The sequence below is a fragment of the Varroa jacobsoni genome, unplaced genomic scaffold (genome assembly GCF_002532875.2).
Source record: "Varroa jacobsoni isolate VJ856 unplaced genomic scaffold, vjacob_1.0 scaffold_1052, whole genome shotgun sequence".
Classification (NCBI taxonomy): Eukaryota; Metazoa; Arthropoda; class Arachnida; order Mesostigmata; family Varroidae; genus Varroa; species Varroa jacobsoni.
Genome location: NW_019213954.1, coordinates 7,897 through 22,570, shown reverse-complemented (window position 1 = coordinate 22,570; position 14,674 = coordinate 7,897). Strand labels below are relative to the sequence as shown.

The window sequence follows — 14,674 nt, the reverse complement described above, 5'->3', positions numbered from 1 at the left end:
GGTTAACAGCAGTGATTAATTAGTTGGTGTTTTTTTTTTATTTAGACTAAAAGACTAGCCTATAATCAGGCGTAGTACAATCAGTTATAGTAATAAAGTCGTATCAAACGGCGGATATGGTAAGGCGACATCATACTTGGTTGAGCCTCATTAACAAAACTGTCTCCAGTAATAAAAGACCTCAAATACGATTCTAGCGCCGCTAAATCAAACAACAGCAACAACAACGAGACTGGCGCCACGTTTGTAGAAACGCACAAACTGTGTAATGTTCCGATAGCTACTTTACCTGATCCTTGTGCTTGTACTATTATATTTATGGACGTGGCAAAACTAAATCCCTGTTCTACAGAACAAAGCTTCCTTAGACAAAATTTTTCTGTGAGTTCCTTTTTGGCGAATTGCGAAGACACCGTTAACTTACACGTCTGTTGGCAGGCATTATATCCTTTTCGTGGCGCGGTGTGTGCCCGGCAAGAACCGCTACAATTCAACATACGGAATGTGTGCGAGGCAGAAGGCTGTTTAGTGGCCCTTTCCGGGTGGTACAATTCTACCGTCCTCTAGGCCAACCGCCAGAACCGGGGTCTAGATATAAGTTTTACGGGCCTGAGTGCGAACGGGAAGTCAGGCCATTTTCTGCCTGGCTGGAGCTGGATGCAAAACAAACTAAGCATTCGAACATAGGAACTTGCTCAAGATCGCGGAGCACAGAACAGAGCTAGTTCGACATAAAGCAACCGAAAAAAGCGGCCAGCCACACGACAGAAGCCTTCAGACCTAGCCATGGTGAAGCAGAGTCTTCTGAATGGTCTCAGAAATAGAATAGGGCGTGCTGGAGGCTGGATCACTACACCTTAAATCCCTTCATCTGGACAGGCTTGAGGCCTGCTGTTTGCCCTCACCGTCTGCCTCTACTGAACCTACACAAAATAAAAGTGGATGACAGTACAGCGACTAGCTGTCTATTTGCCGGAAGTACGGGTTAAGTGGACTGGTGCCTCCCATCCGCTGGTATGGAAATAAACTGGAAAAAGGCTATACGGCAAATCAAGCTAGAGCGGCAACAGTAGCGCAGTGGGACATCGGATCAGCTTGTTGGCGTCCGTCGTGGTTGCTTGGGCAGATCTCTGCTACCAAAGGAACCGCTGCTTGAAACCGCAGCTGCGCTGGTAGCAGTGGATAGGTTTTGGTAAATTTGAAGGCCGGCGTATGTTTATTTTATTGCGCGGGAAAGGCATAACAACAATGGAGAGGCAGAGCGCAAGGAAAGATTGGTCACATACGCTTCGAAGCGTGCGTTCCGAAAAAACATTCGTTGGCACGCTCGTACTGCTACTACGACCTGTCCTCATATCCAAACTACTGCTGACCAACTTTTGCCTTTTCTTCATGCCTGCTACTGCAACTTCTGTACGCCGATATGTCTGGATAACGATGAGCTATGGCGATGCAGCGTCGTCCACGGGTTGTCCATCCATTTCTTTACTCAGATGACTAGTCACAACGTTTCAGGAAAGAGTTGCTGCCCTCAACATGTCGTAAGTAAACAAAAGTATGTTTACTAGCAACGACAACGAGAGTACAGCAGACCAAACAGCGAGTGTGGGTCATCTTGTTGGTATGATATACGCTTGCGTAGATAGAAGGCATAAGTGAAAACTCCCATACCTATACACGTACACAGACGTCTATGACAGTGACTACTAGACTCTCACTTGGGCGAAAAACGCCTTTAATAAGAAAATTATGTAACGGCTCCGCAATGTCAAGGGCAAATCTGCTATTCTTATAAATCTGTGTGGTCACTGCAACGACCTTCTCAACGAGTTTCCATTACGAATACTTCAACGGATAGAGCGACAAAGATACCGTACACTTTAAAATGGTAACAAATTAGATTATGATCGAAAATGACATCGACAGGAGGATCACTAAATCAGCATGCACCGCCTGATTATATTTAGAGATAATAAAAATGTATAATTTTTTTTCGAATGAGCATAACTATTTGAATTTACTCACTTACGCATTAATTAGTCTGGCGGGTTGCGCAGGAAAACCTAGCTATATAGGTATTTGGGTACCTTTTCTTTCATGCCGCAACGGTATTTCCGAGAGTTTTTTGGCATCCAATGACATCTTAGGTGGTACCAATTATTAAGCGCAATTTTTACAAGTACCGATATTATATTTTTTTTTTTTAACATCCAGGTAAGCTAATTCTGTGAGTTAGGCAATGCTAAACGGCGACATCTAACGTAGATCTCGAAACATTCATTTGAGATAGACGAACATGGATTTTTTTTAATTATCTGTTAAAAAGTTGGTTCTTCATACTGTTGCCCCTTTCCAGTAATTGATGATTATACTTTTCTGGTGATCTCTTCTCGGTGGTCCTTCTCGGGTGACTTGCCCCTGCATAACACTGCCGGATAACTCTCTGATTTGACCCAATTATTCACTCACATTCCACGCACCCAAAGATCGCATTCGACAGTCTGTTGAAACATCAGTCTTTCTTCCAACTAACCTGCCTCAGGATATCTCTGATGCGACTGAGAAACAGCACGGTGAAGGAAGGTGCAAACTTCAAAATCTTTCCAACCTATGAATTCGAAATCATGTCTCGCATTGTTTCACATATCGACTTTCAATGTTGTGTCCATATCCGTCGTTCCTGCTGCTTTCAGGTACACTTCAGTCGCACTCTGACGTATGATACTCTCATGTAGCTTCGAAGGTGTTTCCGTTTACGATAAAACACCTATTTCCAGTATGATCATACACCCTTTTTCGAGGCATAGCTAGCCGGTATGTTGTTGAGACAGAAAAAGCTGACGGGATAGGCTGACACCGAAACAATTTCGTCCTATATCCATATTAAGTGACAATGTATAGTATACGAGCTAGAGAGTGATAGCTACCAACAACAGTCGACCAAAATTCACTAGATAACTAATCCATCTAATAAGTGTAATAGATGCAAGCAGATGGTGTACCATGGCGTGATATAAAATTGAATCACTATTGACAGAAGCTACTGAATGATCTGTATATCAGTGCGTATCCCTGTTGCGGTTAAATATGCGTTTATGTTTAGTTTAGTTAACAACAGCAAGCGCTCCTGATTAATTTGTTTAGTTTAAGACGCTATTCATTTTCATATCAATTTACACCATGGCGGCTCGCCCGAAAGAGCACTTCGGCTTTGAAATTTGGGCTAAATTTATATCATCATCATTATATTAGTCAGTGTATAAACGGGGTTACAGCAGACACCGCTCATATTGCCGTTAAAAGTAAAGCTGAGCTACACTACGAGGAAAAGTAAAATAATTTCAACTAAAAATGGAAATATATATTATCGGCGTTTTCCGAGCCCAGTACTGGGAATACAAATTTTTAGCATGTTTTATGTATATTGACTTCCCTAACCGGGACACACCATGAATAGGTTAGGTGTTGCGCTTAAGAGTCTGACGTTGCCACGTTTTCAAAATACCCAAGACTGAGCACCCACTACTACCTGACAAAAGACCCCGCAGCGATATAGAATGGCTGTTCAGACTAAGGCCGTTTAGGACGGGAAAAAACTTCTCTTGAAAACCATAGCCCGTGCATATTGATTAAACATAGTAACAGACATCGAATTGTGCTGCGTGGCAGTAGGTGACATAGCTTTGAAACCGGTTCGTGCCATTTCACCGACGAGGAGTGACAGGATTTTTTGTAAACCGAAAGATGCTCTTCCTTTTCTTTCAGTAGCAACGTTGACACTGGTCCTTGACAAAAGGATTCGTAAATCTAAAAACATAGGAGAACTGAAATACACGCGCTTAACAAATTTTGATTTTATTGCAATTTTAGATCATCAGTCATTAAACCATGCAATACAAATGATCCTTATTTTATTGGCATCACGCTTTTTCGCCTCCGCCGTTTTCAATCTCCACACCTAAATTTACCAAATTTCTACATGGCAGTCCGACATCTTACACAGATTAGGAATTGGGTAATGCACACGCTTACGTCAAACGAGGTCTCAACTATACGGGAATCGTAGGACCCATCAAAGTAGACAAATTAGCACCAAACACGTATCACTCACCTTCGAATGCTCGATGTCTTTTTGTAGACCTTAGTCTGTTGAGTTGCTACGAAACTGACCACCTGAACACTGAAACGTTTAGTTGCGCGATAGGAGCGTACGGGCGTGCAGTTTTTTTCTCTATAAGAATCCGTGTGATTTCATCAAAGAATGCAGGTGTTTATCGGATAACCGGCTCCCATCGTTAGTTATAGCGGAAGCATTGTTCATCGGCTTTTGTGTGTTCTAAATGAATACATGGATTGATTTGTGTCACCTAAGCCTAGCAGGCCACACAGAACAGGTACTCAAAGCTGTTGTTAGATACAGCTATTATATTTAAAAAAGACGACAATTTGTTTGGTTAGTTAGGATATTATTAGGACATAAGTAATACGACTTGCCCAATGAGTAATAGCCTGTTAATCTGGTAATACACCTTTGTATTTTTCTTAATAATATTTGATGAGATGTTTTGCCCTTTGAGCGTGTAACATGATTTAAGACTATTTTGTGTAAAATAATAATAATAACTCATTTATATATATAACAACTTACTTCCTTTTTACCACCTGATAATAGATGTACAATAGATTGACTGTAAATATTACTAGTGTTATATTATGACACTATAACGATCTTAGGAACATGCTAAGTTATTATTGAGTGGTTACTATTTGTCTACTGCTTATGCGTGGAACGACGGACATCGGCGGAGGGTATACACCGTGAGTGATCGGAGTAAGAATCAAACGGAGGACATTATGCGGCGATCTGTCCAACAACGAAACATGTACCCAACGTAGACGAAACGAACGGTTCCATATGAAAACGATCATAGGATTAGAATACAGAACGATACAACACGGTAAGTTACGAAATGAAACAAATGAGTTGCTGAAGCACAAACAGCAGGCAGCAACGTGACCAAATGACATCTAGGTGTTTTCCCTTAAGAGGATTTTGTTAAATTTTGTGTTTTTTTTCGTAGGCAGAGTGAGCCCGTTGCGCTGTGTTAGCGGTTAGTAGCAGAAAATGCGGCCCACAGTGAGGCCATCGAAGGCAGCCGAGGACAAGCATACTAGAAGGCAACCATTCGACTGTTATGGACTCATCGCCGGATGCAGCAATTGTTTGACGTTCCTGTGCTTTGTAGACCATTTGCGATAACATCACCGCTATTCAAGCGTATCGCCGCCATTGCCACATTCGGTGCTTCACAACGGTTGTGCTAGCTGAAGTGGATCACGCTATTAGAAATAAGGTTTGCTATTTTCTTGATGTTGCCTTTTGTTGCTATTGTTGTTGTTGATTATGATGATGATGATGATGATGATAGTAGCGGTGAAGACCGTGAGACGCAACTGCTGCCATACGCGGTAAACAACAGTAAAAAAATATGACCACAGTTGCGTACATGAGTCCATTGCAGCGTGACCAACACCCAAGTAGAGAGATGCGTCAACACAACGTGATCCAGTTATTATCTTCTCATCGCGTATTCAATGCCAGAGCAGTTATAGTATTGCAGACGCCGCGAGATACAGGCGAAAGGAAGGAAAAAAGACTGCTACTTTGAGGTTGGTCTAGCACGGGCTAGACCAGGATATTCAATGGCTAGAACACCTATAAACACTAAGCACGTTAATTATAGACTTCGATACGTGACTAGGACAGCCACGAATGTACAATATGTGAAGTAATAGGGTTATAATTAAAAATAAACGTTGACAAGGGATACGAACGTCAAGTCGTTTCTCAGCAAAACTTATTTTTTTTTCTTATTTCTTTTTTTCAGTACCTTGTTCTAATGTTGTTTTAAGACTAGCCGTTTGCGACTAAATAGAATTTCCCAATAGACGGTCGCAAACTCAATCATATATTTTCATTTTCTTCTACCGTATAAGCTTTGCGCTCGTGGCTAAAGCACGCGATTTTCACCACAAAATCGTACGCTAATTTTATCGTAGTTGCGTTCTCCCGATTCGCTCTAAGTACGTTCAGCAATCTTGGTTCTGCCCGCTTATTCAGCCAAGTGACAAAAACTCATTCCGAAGAAACCTAGTCCAAGCAATTATTGCTGAGTCTGGTCAATATTTCGACGCAACGTCAAGTTTCAAGAGTATAGCTAACTTTTCTAGTTCTTAAACGACGAAAAACCTTGTAGTCTTCCTTCTATTTCTTCTTTCCCCGAGAGTAGTCACGGTATCGGTCATGAAAGTAGGGAGCGTAACCCGGGTAGCCGGCATACATATCGCTGTAGTAGCCCCCGAAGTATGGATCATAACGGTCCTGGGAGAAATACGTTACCGATCGGCCTGAACTCGGCGTGGCGGTTGGCAGATACCCTATCGATATATTTTTTAAGAATAGAAAAACGAAGATGTCAGTATTTAAAGGACCTAGGTCAACGCCGCTTAGAGTTAAGTGGACAGCAAAACAGCATAATTTTTCTTGCATATGCGAATAAATACTCTTGTTTTGGGAAGGCGAAGTATATAACTTATACTTCGACTAAACATAAATAGTGCAACGTTGTTGTAAACGATTATAATTTAAACTTTAAAAAATAAAATTTATTCTTAGCTGAAACGTTCGTTCTCGTTTACGGCAAATATTTTCATAGAAGGCTTAAATCTGAAACGTCTACCGCAGCTTGTTCGTATTGGAAAACTCACAAAGGTTGGCGTTTTCATACGGAACCCGATAGGTCGCTGAGGACGGTTGGTATGGGGCCGGCGAGGGATGATATGGCTGGTTGTACAATGGCGCTGGTGGCCCATATGATCGTCGCTGAGCTTCGCGAGCAGCATCCTCTCGGTTCTTCAGATCTTGACACTCGAACACATCCTTGCATGAGTATCCAAACCCACGGCCAAGTTTATCGGTCGAATAGCCGAATCGATATGGGTCAATTCTGTAGACAAGCATCAAATACTTGATGTTGAATATTGAATATACGAACGCTGAATAACGCTACTCACGCAAATTAACATTTATTTCGTCATGTCGTTTTCCATTAACACCTATCGTTTGGTAGCGGTACATGTGTTTGAACCAGCAGCATGAACTGCTCTAGTTCGGCTATTTAAAAAGTTTGTCTATGAATCATACATTGTAAATAGTTCTGCTGTTACCCCTGTTTTACTTTTGCATATTGCCGTGGTTTCTTTAATTTCCTAATTTCGAGCAGCGTCTTAGCCACTGGCTCCCCAGGAAATTTTTGTACCGCTGCTGTGCCAGTATTCGCCGTATCTACGGCGGACATACGCCTGCCATACACATGCATGTATAAGCCTAAAGATGCACATCAACAGTGCAAAAATCCGATTATACAGACTCACATTAGATTCATTTGGAATGCACACAAAGCCTTTAACGTATACACACATACACATAGTGAAAGCATTTGTGCCTGATCCTTGACATCTGCTTGCCTGTTTTGTCTCCTAGCCACCCTATGGTAGTTTGTGGTCCTTCCACATCTGGTTGCAGCACGCATGAAAACACCGTACACTTCACCGATGTTCCGACGTTTACAGTAGACCAGACCCTCCAGCGGCAATTGTTGTCAGTGTTGCCACGAAAGCTAGTACAGTTACTCGCTGTTCTTCTCTTTTGCCCCTGCTGTTCCAACCGTAGCCCTTCAGGCGATTACTACAGGTACGCTTCACCCCCTCCCGTTCAGATAGTGTGTTGTACAGTACTTTCATGCTAAGTTTCTGCCCTGTAGTCTACTGAAGGGGGTGTTCGATTGTTTCGCCCTCCCCAGCATGGTGCTAGGGTTCGAGCTGCTGCTGCTGCTGCTGCTGCTGCTGAAGAGAGTAAGGAGGCATTACCAGCGGCACTCCCCTGCATTCGTTCGTGAACAAATGAACTCATTCCCTGGAGATTTGGTCGGCAGATTGGATGCTACAACACAGCCTCACCCGCACCCATTGCTGGGCCGAGGCTCACAACATGCTTTTCCTCCTGGCCGTGCACAGAATGCACTCTTCCTCCGAGTTTGCTTCCCCGTCGCCGACGCCAACGCCAACGGGCGCTGATTCAACCGCTGCTTGTCTGCACGTATCAGTATATGCGTGCATTCTTTTGAATGTTCTTTCAAGTGTGTGTTTCCCCCGGCGAGAAAAAACATTTCTAAACATTTTTTTTACCATTGCAACCACTCCTGTGCTGCTGCACTACAAAACTTTTTGGGAAACACCAATTCTCAGCTGCTTGCAGCATAAAATGCTAGCATATTTACTAAGTCATATTGTGTAGCAACATTTGTAGATATCAGAGAACATAAGGTATCGTATGTAAGGGTCGGTAGTCCAGGAGAATTAACATTATCTGCATATAATACATTACAGTTACAACGCGTGTAGCTGGGCACATGACAATGCTGCAGGTAGTCAACATGGGAAGGTCATGATCTGGCACATTCGAGGTTCGATGTTACAAGGCCAAAGCATCGTTGTGTGTGGAATCACTTCGTTCTCTTATTAAACGTACTTGCAAACAGACGCTAAGCAGAGCGTATATGCTATAGAATTAAGCTGGAGAGTATATCGCTGATTGCTTTTGCTTCGAATATATAGTTCCTCGTACCTGTCCGGTCGATAGAAGTAATCGTTGCCGTATGGATGATACGGTAGCCGTTCTCCGTAAGCCCGTCCATCCCTGCCGTAATTGAGGAAGTATGGACCGTGTTGATCATAGTACGGGTCATAGAAATTTCGTCTCCAAGCTTCGTTGTAATATGGATTGTAGCCCCGATAGAAACGACGGTCGACGTTGCTTACCAGCGCGTTCCGATAGGCGGATCCGGGCCCGTAGACCCCATAGTTGCCGCTGCCACCAACGCCCGGAGCGTATCGGTTGTCATAGCGATTATCGTAACGGTAGTCCGGGTAACGGTTGTCATAGCGGTTATCATGGCGGTAGTCCGGGTAACGGTTGTCATAGCGAGTCTCTGGATAGAAACGATCTAGAAGATAAGACATTTTCAGGTTACTGTGAACATACGGCATATCTTCAAGTTGTAATAAACTGAGTTCAAATAATTTGTTGTACCACGTAAAGTTATGGAAACCTTGTGATTGTTTTTATTAGCATAGAACTGCTTTGAGCGTATTATTTGACCTGTCGAAGCCGCCTTAGGAAGAGGTTTTAAACGAATCCTTAAAGAGAAGTGTGTCGCTTTTTAGTCCTTAATGTGCAGGATTCGGGGTACAGGTGTTTTATGTTCAGTTTATTTGTAATGATAACTCGGCCTACAAAATATGCTTCGTTCACCATATAATATGATAGTATAATTTACAATTCCTTGTAAAAATAATAAATTATTTTCTAGAGGTTTAGCCAAATTTTCAAAATTCATTAATGGCTACCTACCTACAAGATTGTTTCGCCCCGTTTTTATGCAAAAGTGGGAATAACCGAGTAGTCATCATCAGAACGGCATACTAAATTAGTTGTACTAACAAAAAAACAGCAACAGCCTCTACGACGACATTAAAGGAATATGGGTCGTGTGAAAAATAAAATTGCTCATAGCTCGAATATATCGGGTCAGTAGTTATTCCCCCAAGGGGTTAGAATTACTATGTGTATACAAACGAGTATTGTCTTCGTAGCAACGACAAGAAAAAGGCTAAAGCGATTGCTTGCTTCTGAAAGAGAAATGGTAATTACAATATTAAACCCGCTTTGCTTAGTATTTCCAGCAACGAAGGAAAAATTTCGATATGGTTGTAGTATTGAGGGCTGCCGTACCCCAATATGAATCCAGTTCATAGACCCCTCTCTCCAGTGAACAGGTAGCAACGACGTCCTTTGCCAGACCCTGCACAATTAGTCTTCTTGATTGTGTTATAGTTTAATACCCGCAACAGTAATAACTTCGTGAACCTCGAAATGATCGTGATGCGCTACACTCAATAAACCGATGTGGAAACTAGAAAGTGGTCTGTGAGGTCCGTTGCGGCGACCTCGAGAACTGGCTGACATTATTAAAAGTTACATTATATCATGATTTCCTAATCATGATATAATGTAACTTTTCCTAAAGTTACAACGCCGCAACGACGTCAGCAATATAATGCTGATAACGACAAGCGAGAGATTCGCAGTACACCAGCGAAGGAAGGACCATTGTTTCCCCATCCTACCCGTTGCTTGCTAGCCCTCTTGCGTGAGGCGGTCATTGAACTCAATTTATTTTTGAACACAGTTAAACTTAGTTGTTTTTTACTAACGCGTCAACATGGTGTGACATATTGCGGTCACTCATTTTTATCGTTGAACAGTTGAATGACTGTTGCATCGCCTGTTCATACCGCCGTATTTGTGTTAGCAGGCTGTTGGAGACTTAGCAGTAGTTGTAGCAGCGGTTCTGGAGTTCTTTACATCGACTCGACGAGGCCTCCCCTAAGTCAATAATCCTTATTCCTTAATATTATTATTATATTATTTTCCTTATTGCTTCGCTCAGCGTGCGTCCGTTGTTATGGTCATAGGTTTCTCTTGTCTCGCTCTCTCGTCCTAACTCGCACCAACAAGCGCGCCGCGATGCTCACGGATCGTGCAATGCTTTTGTTATTTTCTTACTTTGGTCGTTGTACGCTGATCCTCCCATATGGCTTGTTGATCGCCCCCCTCCCCCCCTGCCTAGTATCCTTTGTGTATCGCACATCTAGAGCAGTGTCCACATGATGAAAAACAGCTGAATGGTCTAGGACGCTATGGGTGACTGAAGCATATTCTGCAAATGTTTTTGAAAGTGTTTACAGATACCACAGCTGTTCCTTTGGCCTCCATTACTATCGCCAGTTCCTCTTGTTCACTGTTCGTCAATATGTTGCACCGATACCCCACTACAGACCTCACTAACCCATCTCTTAAATGGATATGTTCACTAATTGATCCGATTTGCATTTGGAACTCACCTTCTCTAAATTGTTTTTTTTTTTTTTTATCGTTGGATGCCCACTGCATACGTGATTCTTAACTTTACCGGTCGTTTCTAAATCTGTCAGTGCTGCTACATCGGCCAGTTCGCATGCACCCCAATTGCAAATCCTACATCTAGCTCCCGTCAACCATCTGACATTTCAATCATATGGTTTACTATTATCGTATGGATTTACTATTGTTAAAGCAGTTACAAACAGAACATCATGATTAGTGATGGCCTGTTTAATGTCACATCAGTTTTTTAATAAGAGGTTCGACCTTCTTGGCTGTTCACGCTCAACCCGTTTCAACGTACTGATCATGCAAAAAACAATCGTATACATTTGTATAGGACTTTAGTATCGGAAATAGATTAAAGTAATGTATTGATTCGATGTCAGACTATCGTCTTAAGTTAGCGAACAATGATAAATAGATAAATAGTGTCAACGGTGCCATAAAAAGGCGGCTGAGTCTCTCCGGAGGGAGGCCGATCAGAGCCATTCGAAAATCGTTAATCACAGAGCGAAATTGCCCCTTTTGCTTTCTTAGATAAAAATTGAAATTGATTAGGTCTTTTCTCCTGAGAGATGCCATTGAGACAAGTTCAGCCCTTCCACTAGCAAGGCCTTTGTTACCGGTTTGTGTTTGCAAAGCGGGATCTGCCTTTGTGCACCAAATCTATGCAAAAAATGATTGAAGGCTAAATTTTAGTTCTGAATAACGTTGAAACAAAGATGGAATAAATTAGTAAAGTAATTAAGTAGACGAGCCAAAGCAAACGAGCATATCCTGTTGATTATCTCTATAATGGGTTATGATGGTGTATTACGGTAACAGCGCCACATAACTATTTTATAAACCATAAAACAGGAAAAATTTATACTATCACTATATTCTTAAAACTAATTCCAGTAGATAAAACAAGTTCTAGGTTTAAATTTCTGGTATTTCAGTTGCTCTTGTCATACTTCAGCCTTTTCCAACCAGAGTATATCTAATCCGCCAGAAGTTGAACGTTCTTTGCAAGAGCTAGAGGAACTTTATGTTCATATTTATATGGGAACGAAGCGCATATTGGGGACGCACTCGAATTGTAAGCAGACTAGTCTTTAAAATAGAGCGAATCCTTTGAATAAAACTCATCGATAGGGTAAATCAGACAATTAAAAATACATCCGTTAAAAATAGTGAGTAAACAATGTAAATTTGCCTAGCAGGGCAGAAACCAAGAGAATTCCCTCGAATATGAATTGTAAATAAAAACAAAAGAATGGTATAGATCACACCGAAATGACTTGAGAGATATCCACACAATTAAAAGTGGCTTTGCACGTCAATATATCAATACGAAGTGTTCAATTTTAATCAGACATTTGAGCCATGTAGATCTCAGAGCACAGTCTTCATTTTTATCTTAATAGGAGATGTGAATTACCCGCATTATTCTCTTCATTGCTTGTATTTCTATGGATTTGTACATACTACAATTAAAAGGAGTTCAAGTACATCCGTGGTCTTTCCCTTGTTGCCGTGGGCCGTTACATAAAGTGTCGCTAATAAATTTCGAAGTAACACACAGCTTGATACGACTTTTGACGTACTTGAGAACCTAGATTTCAGTTTTCCATATAATTGATGACTTATAATAATGTTATGGCGCAGTGTTTATCTACAAACTAAATGTGAAATCTAGCGGTGAAAAAAAATAGAACCTCGCGCCTTCAAAATTAAGATCGTGAAGAACAGACTAAAGCGGATGAAGTTGTAACAAAGTATTTGAGCGCATAGTGAACATATCTAGGCCTGTGAGCCTCATTAATATATAATTCCGATGGCAATTTTTCGATTTTGTCTAATATATCTACGTTCGTAATTCATTTTCTTTTATTGATCTAGGAAGAAGGAAAATGAGTAGATGATATGTCCTTCAGTTAGCGGCACAATTTTAGCAAATGCCGTGTCGATATGTGTTACTTTCCTAGGTCCTTCTCATTGACACTCACCGCGGTTGTCTCGAGCATTGTCGTTTACGAGAAATGCCGTAGGCGACACCGTAGAAGTAGCCGGCATCTCTCTAGTGGAGCTTTCTGCAGCCTTTCGAAACTTTGGACCTCCGCTGTGGATTTGATCGCTACCGGCAGAAGCCATCTGGATCTGAGCCGAAACGTGAGCCTCGGCAATAGGTAAGGGTTCGGCAACTTTTAATGCAGTGCTTTCCGGCAGGGATGCAGGCATTGCCGTACTAGTGACCATTAATAACGAATCTACTACATCGATGGCGGCGTTTTGTTCTGAATTTGACCCTGATTTTGGAGGGCTTTCAGCTGCCAACACCGAGCCCATCACGAGCGCAATCGCTCCGAGGAACTGTTGAAAGAGAGCCATAGATCATCTTAACGTTAGGCGCAACTTTTATCTCGATTGATAGGTAGTATAAAATTATAACATTTTGTATCTACCGTTGCTTTTTTTTAAACCCGATACCGACAAAAATGTCCACGTGTTCGACAAAAGATCTTGTCCTATCCTATTTCTCGCAATGCTCTAGACTAAAGTCAGTCATACTCCAGTAAACAAATCAGCTATCAAAAATGAATAACAGCCCCATTGATGCATATCAGCTATACTGTTTGGCCCATTGCCATCACGTCATCACACAATCATTCCGTCGTCTATTAATGGCGCAAACCAGTCCTGGATTGATCAAATGCTGCTATCCGGGTAGGCACAAGTGGCCTGCAACTGAAGTTCGCACATACGAGAAACAGGCACGAAGGTACGAGCACTGTGCGTAAGCATATGCTTTTCAGTATTGGCAGTACTGGCCTTAATTAATGAATTCGTTAGACAGCGCAACCTGGACGAACGTTTGCAACAAAACACAGCGGGTGCCGTCGAGTTCGTATTCACAAGATCGTGTGTCTGCCCTAAAGAAGGCTTCGCTATTTAGTAATAGGCACGCAAATCATACGGCTAGGGGATGTAGCTTGCACCATGCCCTCATCGTCACCTCACTGTGCACCTGCCTTAGCTTGTTCCATGCTGGAAGTGGTAACGTGCTCGTGGTTCCCGCTTTACTGAGGCACTAATTGCAGGTTGTGAGCTCCGTCACGGCTACGAAGCCTTTGGCGGCGGCACCAGCTTTTCGTCGTTTGACTCTTTAATTGAAGTCTCCGCTGGAACGTCGGGCGATCACCAAACGGTAAGGGGATTGGCCTCACTATTGAATAGCGTTCCTCCCTCGCCCCGATGTGCGTGCGTGCATGTCACAGGCGCTGCCTCGATTATTTCTCGAGTCGTCCCTACCCATTCCAGCTGTCTGTTCGACCACTGCAACAAGTTTAGTTTTGTTCGAAAAAATGCATTGACGTTTCATGTCCATGTGTTTATCAATTCCCGGGTACTTGCATTTTGCATGTGTGACCCAGTGCGTGTGTGAGTGTCCGGTGTGTGTGCGAGTCTGTGTGTGAGTGTCCGTGTGTGTGTGCGAGTCTGTGTGTGTGAGTGTCCGTGTGTGTGTGCGAGTCTGTGTGTGTGAGTGTCCGTGTGTGTGTGCGAGTCTGTGTGTGTGAGTGTCCGTGTGTGTGTGCGAGTCTGTGTGTGTGGGTGTCCGTGTGTGTGTGCGAGTCTGAGTGTGTG

General features: G+C 42.5%; 1 protein-coding gene across 1 annotated transcript in view; it reads right to left on the bottom strand.

Moving 5' to 3' along the window:
* Window positions 1-5,948: 5,948 nt before the first annotated feature.
* Window positions 5,949-14,674, bottom strand: part of LOC111266095 (uncharacterized) — a 14,924-nt gene continuing 6,198 nt past the window's right edge. Inside the window, exons 2-5 of the mRNA XM_022843270.2 lie at window positions 13,039-13,402; window positions 8,687-9,065; window positions 6,769-7,007; window positions 5,949-6,438 (exon numbers count right to left, since the gene is read on the bottom strand). Coding sequence (XP_022699005.1) covers window positions 6,266-6,438; window positions 6,769-7,007; window positions 8,687-9,065; window positions 13,039-13,378 — 1,131 coding nt within the window. The 5' untranslated portion in view covers window positions 13,379-13,402 and the 3' untranslated portion in view covers window positions 5,949-6,265. The remainder of the gene's footprint in view (window positions 6,439-6,768; window positions 7,008-8,686; window positions 9,066-13,038; window positions 13,403-14,674) is intronic.